The following is a 15,543-nucleotide window of genomic DNA, read 5'->3' as shown; positions in this document are numbered from 1 at the left end:
TTAGACGTACAGAACGCGTTTTTTCATGGTGTTCTGGAAGAGGAGGTTTACATGAAACAACCTCCTGGGTTTGAAAACAAACATGCACCCTCTCATGTATGCAAGCTTGATAAAGCATTGTATGGATTGAAACAGGCTCCTAGGGCATGGTATTCTCGTCTCAGTAAAAAGATGCAGATGCTTGGCTTTGTTCCTTCAAAGTCTGACACGTCATTGTTTATTTACAATAAGTCCCATACATCAATATTTCTTCTTATATATGTTGATGATATCATTGTCACAAGTTCATCTGATGAGGTAATAACATGACTGTTGAAGGACTTAAGCACCGAGTTTGCCCTAAAGGACCTTGGAGATTTGCACTATTTCCTAGGGATTGAAGTAAACAAGCACAAGGGTGGACTTCATCTCTCCCAGGAAAAATATGCAAATGATTTGGTAAGAAAAGCTGGGTTGCAAGGTTGTAAACCTACCACTACTCCTTTGTCTAATACAGAAAAATTGTCTCTCACAGAAGGAACACTTTTGAGTTGAGAAGACAACACAAGGTACAGAAGTCTTGTGGGTGCACTTCAATATTTGACACTCACACGACCTGATATTTCTTTTGCTGTCAACAAAGTGTGTCAATTCCTTCATGCGCCAACCATAGTTCATTTGACTGCCGCAAACGTATAGTCAGATATGTGAAAGATACTATGAGCATTGGTCTTAATTTTAGCAAGTCATCTTCCACTCTTGTTAGTGCCTTCTCTGACTCAGATTGGGCAGGATGTTTGGATGATAGACGCTCTACTGGTGGCTTTGTAGTATTTCTTTGACCTAATTTGATCTCTTGGTGTGCCAGAAAGCAAGCTACTGTTTCCAGGTCCAGTACAGTGGCAGAGTACAAGGCACTGGCCAATGCTATGGCAGGAATTATATGGGTACAATCCATTCTTCAGGAGCTTGGTGTGAAATCTACTCAAGCTCCATGTCTGTGGTGTGATAACTTGGGTGCAACTTATCTCTCAGCAAATCCAGTCTTTCATGCAAGAACAAAACATATTGAGATAGACTTTCATTTTGTCAGAGAGAGAGTTGCTAATAAGCTCCTAGACATTCGGTTCATACATTCCAAGGACCAGATTGCAGATGGGTTTACAAAAGCCTTGCACATACGAAGCTTTGAGAACTTCAAGTATAATCTCAACTTGATGAAGTTGTGATTAAGGGTGGGTGTCAAACAACATATTGATACGTACGTGACAAGGAGGCTGCCGCACCATATCTTATGTACTTGGTAGGTTGTTAGCTAGAGTTTATCTTCTCATTGTAATCTTATCTCTATCTAGCTTCCTCTCCAAGATGTAATCGTATCTCAACTGTATGCGCTATTAGGGAGGTGCGCCCCTGCCTATAAACATGTACGGCGTCCCCTCGAGTAGAGGTACCACGCTTTCCGCCATCGCACAAGTATGATTTGCAAAGAAGGATAGAGCTGGAAATTCTTCGAGCCATCCTATTAGTCCTTCAGTCTCATGTTTCATTTCTCACAGCTAGGCTGACTATACAAGTTTAACCTTTACAATTACGTTGTATTTTTGCCACATGCAGGACAGTGTTAAACACATGCAAGAATCTCATGAACTACTCTGCCTTTCTTCCTAAAATTAGTTGTATTGTTGCTTAAATCATGGATTAGTGATCACTAGGTTGATCAACTTCAATTGTGGTCACCCACAAAAAATAACCTCAATTGTAGTCAAGAACACTCTCAAATCACAACTGCATGTATCTGCATGAATATAAAATGTCTCCCTTGGGTAGTTTATACTCTTAATTTAGAAGAGATACTTTTGGAGTATCTGCATAAAAAGTATTTCTTTTGAATTACTTATTTTGGACAGAATGTATCCAAAAGAGTATCCTATTTTTTATCATTTTTAAGCAACAAATTATTACGCCGAAGTCAGAAGGCCACAAGGCACTATACCATCAAACCATGTCAATTTACTACTAGATCCGCTAAATCGATGCAGACAGACTTGGTTGTACAAATGTACACCCGTTAATTTTTTCAGTACATATGTATGATGCAGATATATAGAACAATATACATCAAGAAAATTAGGAATGATGAGTAAAATTGTAAATCCTTGGGATTGTTTACACCATTGTTGGGATGTTCGCGCTCCACCACTCATCCGCTGAAGTTCATATATGACGAGGATGTGAAGGTGTATTATTCACATATATTCTAATATTATTCTCGATAAATTTGTTACAACAAATTCGCGCAGCAACGCGCCGGGAGTTATCTAGTTACAGCAACAACTCAGTCCACCCCCAAATAATTCAGTATAGCAAATGTTTGACCGAGTCACCACTGCATTTTGTAAGATGTTCGGCTGCACGTTGTGACATAATACAAGTAGCGAAGCATCATAAAAATATATATAACCTGTAGTGCAAGCTTAAAACAAATACAAATACTCGTAGAAGGTCGAAGCAGCTCGCTTAATTATGAAAAGAGAAAAGTATGTTTTGGTCCCTCAAGTTCCCCAAAAATATAGACTTGGTCTCTAAAGGTTTTTTGGTAGACCAAAACCAGATTTTGACCAGTGTTGGACATGTGTGACCAATGAACAGTAAATCGAAAAATTCATAAACAAATTCAAAAGAATCTGGAATTTTTGGACAAAACTTATCCGGTTTTGAGACTTGAAGGACCAAATGTATACCAAAAAATCTTGAGGGACCAAGTCTATAATTTTGGGAACTTGAAAGACCAAAACCAAAATTTTCTCTTATAAGATCTATTATAAGGTCCCACCTATGCAATGCTCCTCTATTATTAACTTGTCTTCTGAAGATAAAGATAAATATTTCTCTCTTTTGTTCTTTCGTGAGCGAGGTGAATGATTTTAATCCCTCGTAAGGAATAACCGCATGGTAACAGTCCACGATGGTAACAGTCTTTGCTGACCAAGGTATGGTCGACATTCTCCCTTGGAAACTCTTCATGATTTCGATGGTCATTGCCAAATTGCATGCCGTGTTGCTGCTGGTTGAATTAATGGTGACGCATATGGAAAAGACCACATCATTTTTGGGAAATGAAAAAATTGAGATGTAGACATGACTGGACTATTAGTACTGCAGTTGCAGCACGCACACGGCAAGCAAGCATGCACGACCGACCGCATACGTTATCATCACACTTAAACTTGTACTCTCGCCATTTCAAACTAGAACTAGGACTCATAGCAAGAAAAGAAAAGAAAAAACACTAGAACTAAGGCAGTTGTAGCACCTGTTTTTTTTACAAAAAATAAAAATAAAAATTGTAGCAATTGAGATGACAATTCTAATTAATCATGATCATCTAGGATAGGAAGCTACTCCTACAGTACGTTTCCTGGATTAGACAACCACTGGCCAGGTAGAGAAACGTTTACTATCGAGTACATGTGGCAATTCACAAGTTGGCAGTCAGAGCAGGCATTGGCTAGCTTCTTAGCTGAAGTTCATCCCTTTGGGGATTTGTAATATTTTGTATTATATTTATTTTAATATATTTATCATAGAACAATTGTTCTACGGTGTTGGGTCAAAAAAAAAACAAGTTGGCAGTCTTGCAGATTTTTCACTTGACATCGAGACTGCGTTTTCATGTGGCTATCAGCAAGCAGCCAGCAGTGGCCATAGGCGAGTCATGTTGGCGTTAGCAACGATCATCACATCTGTTTTTATGTGGCTATCAGCAAGCAGCAAGCAGCAAGCAGTGGCCCTGGAATTCCTAGCTACATTTACTGTTTTGATGGACACTATAGACGACTCGTACCTGGGGTCGCCTTTATACAGTCTACAAATTGCGCCAAGCCAAACACCTAACCCCAACACCAACACTAAACACCAGACAGACCAGCCTACTGGCGCACCGCAACGATGAGCAAGGTACTCATCGCCATGTCTTTTGTGCTGATGTTCTCGGCAGCTCCGCCGCAAGCATCGGCTGCGGTCCATGGAGCCGCCGGAGGGATCCTGAAGATCCCTTCCAATGACTCCTTGGCTCACTGCATCACGGGGTGCGGGGACATCGACTTCACCTATCCCTTTGGTATAGGGCCCCGCTGCTTCCGTCAAGGCTTTGATCTCACCTGCAACCACTCCACCAAGCATCCCAAGCTCTTCTTAGGTAGCAGCACTGTCCAGATCACTCGCATGTACTCCAGCTACGGCATAGTTATCACCCCTATATTCTTCAACCGTACAACGAGTCCAGGTACAAATACCTACGACATGTCATGGGAGGCCCCTGGAAAAGGTATTACTATCGCTAGTTATAATACTCTGTTCGTAATTGGTTGTGATTTTGACGTCACCATGTTCGAGTATGGTACGGGAGACATGGTTGGTTCTTGTATGAGTAGATGCGCCGGCGAAAAGGTACCAACTGGAGGGCCTTGTAATGGAAGAGGCTGCTGCCTCATCCCGTTAACAAGGGACCTGCCCGGTTTTCGGGCAAAACTTGTCAGCACTAATACTACTGCAACGCAATCAGATTGGTTGCACCCTGGCATCATGGCTTTCGTGTCACCTGATTATCATTACAGAGATGATGATAGTGACAACACTAATACAACCACTCTATTCTCAAGTTGGACAAATGCAAGCAATATTTATGGCGCAGCTCTTAGTGTTAACATCATGGACCAACCAAGCTGTCAAAGTGCACAAATGAAGAATGCAAGCTATGCCTGTAGCAACGGTAGCAGTTGCCAGAATTCCTCATCTGGTGGTTACGGGTGTTACTGCTCTTCTTATGAAGAAGGCAACCCTTACATTTTAGATGGATGCATGGAAGGTGCTTCCATCCCTACTTTTTCTCCATAATGATTTAAAACTCCCTTCTATTTAGCCTTCATCCTCTTGGTCTTACTATTTGTGTCTATCTACTGTGAAGCAGATTATAACCCCAAGCCCAAAGAACACTGCCCCACATCATGTGGACGCATTACTGTTCCCTTCCCATTTGGGCTCGAAGAAGGGTGCTTTGCCAACAAAAAATTTCATCTGAATTGTACATCTGGTAATCTCACAGTTTCTTTCTCAGAAAATGTACAATATCATGTGACTCATGTATCCGTGGAAGATGGGACTCTGACAGTTAGCAACATGGTGGACGGAAATCATGCGAAAGAGCGGATAGAAATCCAGACTGACAATGGATATGTAGAAGAGACACCTGTGGAAGCTCAATTTGATTTCTCTATGGAGTTCGATCACTTTGTTATAAAGTGGGCGGTTGCCAATTTAACTTGCCAAGCGGCTAAAAAGGAGGATACTATGTATGCATGCCGCAGTTCCCACAGCAAGTGCCTAAACGTCACCCACGGGGAAATATTTATGGGCTATCGTTGCAACTGTTCGTCAGGCTTTCAAGGAAATCCGTACGTCAAGGATGGCTGCGAAGGTCTGACCCTCCTCATCACCCATCATTGTGCACTAATGTTCTTTTTTCGGGGGGCACTAGTGTTCTTCTCATACCTACAAATGTTCAAAAAATCTATCGATATATCTAAAAATTATGTACTAAAAGCACAATATGGAAGAAAATTAGCGAGACTATTAAAAATTCCCGCAAAAAGTAGAACATTAATATGCTGATCACAACAGTTAGATCCACATGTGAGATATAGTGGGTCATGTGACCCTCCCTCCCGGGTCGCTCCTACAGGCGACCGGGAGGAGAAACCTACCGCCACTGCCAGGGAACCCTTCTCCCTCTCCCCACACCCTCGCTAGCGGCTGAGAGTGCGGACTGGACAAGCCCAGTCTGCACAGGCGGTGGCGGGGTCTTCTTTATCCCCTCACACAGGTCAGATCTAATGGGACGGGCGCTGCGCTGGGTGACGGGCGTGGCGACACTTGTCCTGGCGCCGGTGAAACCTGGTGGTGGTGCTCGCTCTGGGATGGTCCGATCTTGAGCGCGGCGGCGGTCTGGTCAGCGTCCTTGGCCTTCGCTTCCATGGCCAGCAGGATGTGCACTTCGTCTGGCAGCCTAGCTTTACGATGGCTGGTGGCGGCAGCCGTGCATCTAGCTGTTGACGTATAATGTGCTGCCTAGTCTCTTCCATCAGATCGGTCTTTTGATTGCATTGGCTAGAGCATGCACTTCTACATGGTATCTGAGCCAAGAGGTCTCGAGTTCAAGACCCGGCTGGTGCAATTAAATTGAGCCCACTTTCGGTCCATGTTTAGGCCTGAGGGAGCCACAAGTGAGGGGGAGTGTTGACGTATAATGTGCTGCCTAGTCTCTTCCATCAGATCGGTCTTTTGGTTGCATTGGCTAGACCATGCACTTCTACACTAGCAACCGTCCAGATCACATCGCGACATGGTTTTTAGCCGTCCTGCGGCGCGTGGAGGGGGCGGTGAGGAATGCTGGATGCCCTCTACCGGCCGTTCTGACTGCTGCGTTCGTTTTCACGGTGTGGTTCGCACGGATCTAGCATGCGCGCAGGGTCAGGATGGCGCGATTGCCCGTTAAAACCAGGTCGACATCGGTCATGGTGGACGATGGCGGTGACTTTGGTTTCGTCACCTTGTCATAGGCCTCGTCGGTTTCAGCCATCGCCACCTCCGAGTGAAACTCTAGATCGGGGATTCCCGAGTAGGACGATGGCGAGGCCTTCGAGGCCGTCCTCCCTCATGGGGGCATCATCTTGGAGCTGGTGCTGGCTAGCGGGACAAGAGGAGGAGTGGTGTTCCTTCTTTCGCGGCTATGACGACGGGTCTCGACGGCCTGGCGCTGCGGAGCTTCTTCAAAGGTCGCGTGTTGACGGACATGGGTAGGTGGTGGCACTCTCCGGCGTTGCGTTGGCGTCAATAGCAGTATGGCCTGGCAAGATGAATGCGTTGGTCCCTCCTGAAGGTGGGATGGTGGAAGGTGGCGGCATCTAATTCTAGAGCGTGTGCATGCGATGCATGTTGAGTGTCTACTAGACCGGTTGATGCTCTTGGATTGCCGGCGGGCGGCTTAGTGAGGCCACCGGATTAGATGGTTTGTGTTGACACGTGATCAGGTCACATCATCAAGCTTGTAGGTGTACTAATTAAGATTGCAAGGATGGTTGCTTTTGGTTGATGAATGTACTTCTTTGTCCGGGTTCTCGTGAATGTATGCATGGATCGAGCCAGAGACCGAGGGTCATCCTCCTTTTCAAAAGAAAAAACTGTTAGATCCACATGAAAAAGATCACACCCGTTATATTTTCATAATCTTATCTAAACATATTGCATCCTATATTAATAATTTACATAAACAGATCGTAACCATTAGATCTATATTCCGTTAAATATGCATAGTACTACACCTAATCAACTCTGTTAGATCTTCATAGTACTACACCTAGTCATACCTACACAAATGACATAAGCTGGATCTTCATGGCTGTATCTAATCATATCTTAATAGTAGATCTCCGTATCTAAAAAAATCATAGCCAATAGATCATCATAACTACACTTATATAGATCCTGCACAATTGGTTTTACACTCACGTGTTATTTATTAATTGAACTATAAATGAAAAGTTCATGTTACGCCTGCTTTAAATCATGGTAGTCCTTACCACATTCACCAATGCTAATCGAACACAATTGATATATATTCGATTGGAGCCCTATAAAAAAATATAGCCAATGGAAATATTCATCTATGTACATAGTTAGTACTATCAAAAGCATACACAATATTTCAAGGGTGTTATGTAAACGAAAATAGTTGGGTGTATCATAGGCACCAATAATATGCATTTACGGGGAGTACATAAATGCCCATTGATTACCAGAACCGACGGCTTGAAGATGTAATTTTTATATATATAAAAGATGAATCTCAACTTTAGTCGATGTCCTTGCGGCTCAACGACTGATTGGATAAATATGTTATTAACAAGAATCAACAACATTAGATTTTTTGTAAATAATTTTCCAGCCCTTGTTTCTTCTATTAGCAACATAATCATATATTTATCTACAAAATAAAGGTCAAAGATATACCTCTAGAATTTTATCAATGTATAAAATGAAATGTATTATGCAATAAAGGATGTAAATATGAGTAAAAAATCTACATGAGAAAAAAATAAATAATTAACAGGTTCGGCAAACTAACGATGAGGCCCTTGCGAGTTTATGAAAACATCACGCAAACCTAAAGCAGTATCAATCGATGCATACTTCGAGATCATACCAGACGAATCTAGCATTTTTAGCAAGTAGTAATACATTCTCTACCGGTCTAACCAATGAAAGTTTTCTACAGACATCGATGAATGTGCACAATCAAACTACTGCAATGGGACATGTCAAAATTTTCCTGGAAGCTACAACTGCACGGGTTGCCCTCATGGAAAAGAGTTTAATCTCATAAAAAGGCAGTGTGTTACATCAACAAAGGAACACAATCTTCGTTTGGGTAAATCCTACTCCCTCCGTTTACAGATGTATATAGATGTGTTTTCGTGTGTCAGTTCACTCATTTTTGTTCGTATATAGCCCACACTGAAGAATCAAAACTGTTAGAAGGGAGAGAGGGATTGGTGGAATCGTTCGTTGTATTGCTTGAGCCTCATGGGCATATATATAGGAGTACAATGACCAACTTGGAGTACAAGACAAGACAGGACAAATCCTAGTCTATCTTATGTTTTCTAACGAATCAATATACACAACATCCCCCCGCAGTCACAACGGTAGCGACGCAGACGGTGAGACTGTAGAAGAATCCGAAGGTAAGCCGGCGGACACCCCCATCAAGCAAGGCGGTAGCCCTTTGTACCGTTTGTCAAAGTAGCCGAGAGCGTAGGGTGGTGTAGTCGTGGTTGAGGTAGCCGTGCGAAGAATGCCATGGTCGATGTTGAGTCGGGGTAGCCGGTGTCGAGGAAGTCGCCACAGGCGCAAAGAGGCGCCGAGTTAGCATGGGCGCAGTGGTGTCGAAGTAGGGGTGCGCCGGAAAGAAGACGTTGACGACGCGTCGCGGCAGGGTTTGCCAAGCCCGGGGACACGTCGTAAACGAAGGCACGCACCGGTGTTGCCAGCACCGGGCATGCGTAGACGGACGAAGACGAAGTTGATGAAGCGCCGCACCAGGTTTGCCAGACTCGGGGACACGTCGTGGATGAAGACACTCATCGGTGTTGCTAGGACCGCGCATGCGTAGACAAGGGACCTGCACGAGCTGTACGCCATGTCGAGGAGTCGGAGGACCAGCAGAGAAGAAGACTCAATGACGGTTGCGGCGCCAATCGATGCGGGGACGATGTCGCAATCAGTGGTCGGAGTAGACGAAGTGGTCGGGATAGATGACGGCGACGCTGACGTCGTGCTGGTGCTGGACGAAGACGAAGGGGGTAGACGGGTGGCGGCGGTGGCTACGGGGGTGGACGGGCGGCGGCGGTGGCTACGGGTCAGGGTGGACACGGTCCGGAACGGCGGCTCGGTCAGGGACCGGACCGGCCCGGACCGGACTGAGCAGCACAGCGGTCCTCTTTTCCTGGACCGGACCGGCAGAGGTAAAGCTCGGGCCGGACCGACAGGACCGGCCGCGGCGGCGAGGTGGTGACTACGGCGGCGGCAAGAGACGACTCCGGCGAGCTTCTGGACACGATGGAGACAACTGCATGATCGAGTACGGCGACGGTTCACACATGGGAACAGCAGGACGCGGTGGCGCCGGCCGGGGCGCGCATGTTTATTCTTTCGCAGTTTTTCCGTTACATGCAAGCAATTTAGTGCATGCATGAGCACACGATTTTGCGCGTATGGGACCGCCGTAATTAGAGGATCAATTTTTACGTGGAGTCAGTCGTGGGATGACGCCGTAATTAACGGATCGAACCTCGTTTGTCTAGTTATTTCTATTTTCTGTTCGATGGAAAGAAAGGAAAGGAAAACGGCCCACGATTTTCTGTGTGCGGGCGGGGCAGCCACGATCACCCCCGCGTGCAACCAGTGTTGTCCTGGGCTTGTGCCGCTGCTAAAAATACTGAAGATTCTGAAAATACTGACGAAACTGAAAATACTGCAGATTCTGAAAACACTGACGAAACTGAAAATACCGAAGATTCTGACGAAACTGAACCACGACGAGTTTAACACTCACTGCCGTGCTCCTGTACTGCTTCGTAGCGCGCGTGCGTTTGCAACTCGATCGTCTGCTGGTTCCCTTATTACTCCTGTGCTGAATATGCATGTGCAGCGTGTGTCCTTCTACAGCTCGCCATGGCCACCGTGCTCCGACGCAACCGAACATCACGGGGAGAGGCACAAGGAGACCATAGCGTGCGCACGCAGGAGGAAGGCCGCACCCTCTTTACGGTTGCATGTGGCCAGGGACACGAGAACGGCGACGAATTTGATGCGTGCGTTGTCTTTGTTGCGATCTTGACTAATTCATTGCGCGGGGAGGACGATGCTGATGCCGTGGTTCTCGGAGACATGGTGGTTCACCTGAGGGTCGCCGGTGGCTGCGACGACGACTAACGCAGCGGCGGCGACTGTGTTTTCTTCTCGGCCTGCTCGGCTGGCTCGGTCAAAATCCGGACCGGACCGGAAGTTTTTTGGGCCGTTATTCAGGGACCGGACTGCCCCTTTTCTTCAGCGGGCCAGGACCGATCGGTCCGGTCCTTAGCGGGTAACGAGCGGCCGAAAAGCTCGCTCGCTACGTCCACCCTGAGCTATGAGGGTAGCAGCGGCCGTGACCGAAGAAGAGCGACGGCGGCGGCGGCTAAGTTAGGAGTGCGGCGGCGGTGCTCGAAGTAGGCGAGGAGAACCCAACAACGCGACAAAGACCGGCGCGGACGGTGGCGTTCCCACGCCAAGGGAGGCGGCGTGGCGCATACCATGGGAAGTCGACGCACGGGGACGGTGGTGGACCGCGGGCCGCAGCACCACGGCCTGAAGGGGCGGCGCGACGGCAGCAGGCGAGTCGAGGCGACGACGGGAAGACCGCGGGGCGGCGGCAGGGACCTCGTATCGCAGCGCTACGGCCCAAAGGGGCGACGCAGCGACCATGCGCGGGTCGGTGCAACCGCGGGGACCACCTTGGGGCGGCGGCGGGGACCGCATATCGCGGCACTACGGCCCAAAGGGGCGACGCAGCGGCGACGCACGAGTCGATGTAGTAGCAACGAGAATGACGGGGCGGCGGCGCTGCGGCCCGACGGGGCCGACGCAGCGGCAGCCCATTGCTCGATCGGTGGAGGAGCACACTGAACTCGGAGATGATCTTCACGGGACCTGCGGAGGCGCGAGCAACCGACGGGCCAGGTCGGTCGCGAGGCGTAGATGAGGCGGATCACGGCAGCGAGAAGGTGATCAAGCCAATCGCGCGCGAGGTCGGGGACGCCGCTCGGTGAAGGCGGGGTGGCGGCGGAGTCCGAGATGAAGCCGGCGATGCCTAACGGCGTGGGACATCGTGCGACCAGCACACGGGCTACCAAAGCAGCGCCGGCGCTCGGGCAGCAAGGCCTGAGCGACCAACGTAGCCGCGGCGCCCGAGCTAAGACAGTCGACGGGCCTGACGCCGCCGGGGACGAGGCCGACGAGGTAGACCGCAGGGCCGCCATGTAGACACGGCGGTGGCGGGTGGCGTGGATTGATGGGCGGGCCGGCGCGTGTACGGTGGCTATGATGGGCGGCCGCATGGCACGAGGCCGTCGGGTTCGGGAGATGCAGGTGTCCTGGTCGGAGAGGGCGGTGATGGCTGGTGTAGATCGACGAGCGGGTCGGCGCGCGGACGACGGCCATGAGGGACCGCGTGTCACGCGAGGCTGCCGTGTCGATGAAGAAGCCTGTCGGTTGCGCCGGTGTCGGAATAGAGGCGCACGGGGGTCAACGGCGGCGGCGGGCGACTCAAACCGATCAAGCATAGATCGGAAGACCAAAAAGAATACGCCGATCAAAGCGACCGACGAGAGAGAAAAAATCCGAAGCAAGGGCTCAGGAAAAAGACTCCCTAGAGCAGCCGGTCAACACCACCGGCGGATGAACCCTAGGTACGGGCAGCGCAGCCCCCGCGGCAGTCATGGAGGCCGATCTCCCGGGGGTGGCGCGCGGGTGGAAGCGTCGGGCGGCGGCTAGGGTTTGGATCTGTTAGGCTGATAAAATGTTAGAAGGGAGAGAGGGATTGAGCCTCATGGGAATATATTTAGGAGTATAATGACGAGCTTGGAGTACAAGAAAAGGCAGGACAAATCTTAGTCTATCTTATATTTCCTAACGAATCAATATACTCAACAAAAACCATCTTATAATAGTGAATGGAGGGAGTAGCTAGAAAAATATCCTCATTACAATTAAAATTAACCAATTATAGAGTGACTCACAGAGCGATGACTAAATGTAGGTATCGCAATTGGAACTGGATGTGGCCTAGGCTCCATACTTATTGCACTTTGTGTATCCATATTCATCAACAAGTGGAAGAACGGCATCCAGAAGAGAATCCGGCGAGCACACTTCAAGAAAAATCAAGGCCTACTCTTGGAGCAGCTGATCTCAGATGAAAGCGCCACAAACAAAACAAAGATATTCTCCTTGGAGGAACTAGAGAAGGCCACCAACAACTTTGATGCCACTCGTGTTCTTGGTCGTGGAGGACATGGTACAGTTTATAAAGGGATTCTATCTGACCAACAGGTGGTGGCTATTAAAAAATCCAAAATTGTGGAGCAGACTGAGATAGACCAATTTATCAATGAGGTCGCTATTTTATCTCAAATCATTCATCGCAATGTGGTAAAGCTATTTGGTTGTTGCCTCGAATCTGAGGTGCCTTTGCTGGTGTACGAGTTCATAGCCAATGGTACATTGCATGACCTTCTTCACATTGATGTTACTGCCAAATGCTTGCTGTCATGGGATGATCGCATCAGGATTGCAGTAGAAGCAGCAGGGGCACTTGCCTATCTGCACTCGGCTGCTGCAATACCAATTTTCCATAGAGACGTGAAATCTTCTAACATACTATTGGATAGCAGCTTCGCTTCAAAGGTTTCTGACTTTGGTGCTTCAAGGTCTCTTTCCCTGGATGAGACTCATGTGGTGACTATTGTCCAAGGAACATTTGGTTACCTAGATCCAGAGTATTACCATACCGGGCAGCTAACTGAAAAGAGTGATGTGTACAGTTTTGGAGTAATACTTGTGGAACTTTTGACAAGAAAAAAGCCAATTTTTATCAATGATCTAGGTGCAAAACAAAACTTGTCCCATTATTTCGTGGAAGGATTGCAAGAGGGAGCTATCATGGAAATAATGGATCCTCAGGTTGTCAAAGAGGCAAACCCAGAAGAGGTTCATGATATTTGCTCACTTGCGGAAGCATGCTTGAGACTCAAAGGAAGAGACAGACCTACCATGAAAGAAGCAGATATGAGGTTGCAATTCATGAGAACTAAGAGGCTAAGAAAATGCAAAATTCTCCCAGCTAGTGATGAAGAGATTGAGCCTTTGTTATGCATAAAGGTTGGTAATTCAGATGTTGTCAATGATGGTAATTCAACATCAAAAGGCATCTCTTGTTGCTACAGTCTAGAACAAGAACTTTCATCATCGGTCACTTTACCACGCTAAGTATATATGTGCCATACTACAATCGCGTCCATCCTTGTATTCATTTGAACTACCATTTATTTTCTGTGGAGTCATATTATGTTGCATAGTTCACTTTAGACGAGAGGATATCATGTAGTCTCGCTTCTGTATATTTGCAATATTTATTTGTGGCTCATGTCAATGGTGTACAATTACATTACACTTATTTGTGACGATTATGCTTGTAATGAATAACTTAAGGTACATCATTGTACTTGAGTTGCGGTGGTGGAGAAAATTTTATATTTGTAGTGTTTTCAATAAATTTCATCTTCCATTGCCGTTGGCTTGCTTGGTTGAGGCTCCAATAAGATCCGACTGTTGCCCAATTTAGAAGTAGTTCGTTGTGTTTCTTATATTAACATTTCAAATGACTTAGAAGTCGGAACATGGGGTGGCCTTGGATGTCTCTTATCATTTACAAGTGTCCGCTTAGACGACACAGTTCTCGGTCTTTGTTGTCACATCGCAAGATCTGGGCTCCACTGCCTAGAGCGAGAGGGCAATGCGTGGTTTCTTGTCGTTAGGTATGGCGTCTTCTGTAATCTTGTTGGGGTTTGAGTTGGTAGCTTTTGATGCTCTCTCAAATGTCGGTTCAGTCGTTTCAAGGAATAAAAAAGTATTACTTCCATATGTTGAAGCTACACAAATTCAGTGCAGCTGCTGAACAAATGGCCATATATACCAGGATGCAAACAGCCTTTGCTAATGAAGATATGGTGGCATTCTCCATGGAAAATTCTACATGATTTCAATGGTTATTGTCAATTTTCTGTGTTGTTGCTGATCGACATTCTCCTATTCACCAGCCAGTGCCAACGAATTAATGTTCATGCCTCTGGAAAAGTCTGCATCTAGGTTTGGGATCTAATCATTTATTTTCATGTCGTCAAGAAGGGGGCAAAGTTTCTGGGAGATGAGAGTGAAGGGGCATAAATACCAATTGTTGGAAACAAGTGGCAAAGATGCGTACAAACCTGTCGCGTGCTGCGAAGATGATCCAGACTGAATGTCCGACTGAAACGATGACGGACGACGACATTTGAAGTTCATCCCTCTGAATCCACGTCCAGAACCACAGATATAGCATCTCTCGTCCCTTCGACATATATTATAGCAACAAATCAGTCGACCTCCAAATAATTCAGTGAGGCAATAGAAAAAGAATGATGAACCATGTAAATATCCTGTGATTTTGCGCCAATGTTTGACCGAGTCACTGCCGCATTTTCCACACCAGGATGCAACAACGGGGAGGATAGTCATCAATATTGTTGGGATCAACCCTAGACTAACTCTCTCGCTAGAACGGAGGAAGAAGAAGCAACAAATGCCACGGCTGCTTGTACAGCCCTGTTTTTACCTCAGCTCAAACTGCCGCACAACTCCAACAAACAGACTACAGGACTTATACCAGGGGCTGGCGCAGCTCACCCCGGCCCCCTGCATGCACACGATCTGCATGCCCGGCCACGCGCGCCCACAACGCGATCAACACGCACGCTGCGTCCCGCTCGCAACAGATCGCTAACAGCCTACCTAGCTAGCTCACGTGGCTGTACCACCACGCCACACACACATGCGCACAAACACGTAACACACACACTGTTAACGTGTGATGTATGTATGTATGTATTTGTACTCCTTGTATTTAGGATCTGAGCCACGCCCTGGCCTGCGTGCCACTTCTGTCGGGCCGGCTCCTCCTTGTATATCTTGTAACCAGTATGGATGGAATCAATATAGAGAGCATTCTATCATTCTGCATGGTATCACACTCTAGGCGCCCAAGGCCGACCACTGCACCTCCACCACCACCTCCCCGGCCACCAGCTCGGCCACCTCGCCGGGGTCCTCTCCTCGTCCGCCACCAGCGCCGGCACCACTGCCGCCGCC

General features: G+C 47.3%; 1 protein-coding gene across 1 annotated transcript; it reads left to right on the top strand.

The window, feature by feature from the left end:
• Nucleotides 1–3,870: 3,870 nt before the first annotated feature.
• LOC109778932 (wall-associated receptor kinase 1) lies at nt 3,871–13,912 on the top strand. The gene is made up of 4 exons (XM_040391523.3): nt 3,871–4,849; nt 4,952–5,458; nt 8,315–8,467; nt 12,398–13,912. The coding sequence occupies exons 1-4, from the start codon at nt 3,931–3,933 to the stop codon at nt 13,624–13,626; spliced, it is 2,808 nt and encodes a 935-aa protein (XP_040247457.1). The 5' UTR covers nt 3,871–3,930; the 3' UTR covers nt 13,627–13,912.
• Nucleotides 13,913–15,543: the final 1,631 nt, after the last annotated feature.

The sequence above is a fragment of the Aegilops tauschii genome, chromosome 6, assembly GCF_002575655.3.
Source record: "Aegilops tauschii subsp. strangulata cultivar AL8/78 chromosome 6, Aet v6.0, whole genome shotgun sequence".
In the NCBI taxonomy this organism is placed as follows: domain Eukaryota; kingdom Viridiplantae; phylum Streptophyta; class Magnoliopsida; order Poales; family Poaceae; genus Aegilops; species Aegilops tauschii.
Note: the sequence above shows the minus strand (reverse complement) of the source record. Positions and strands in the feature narration are given on the sequence as shown.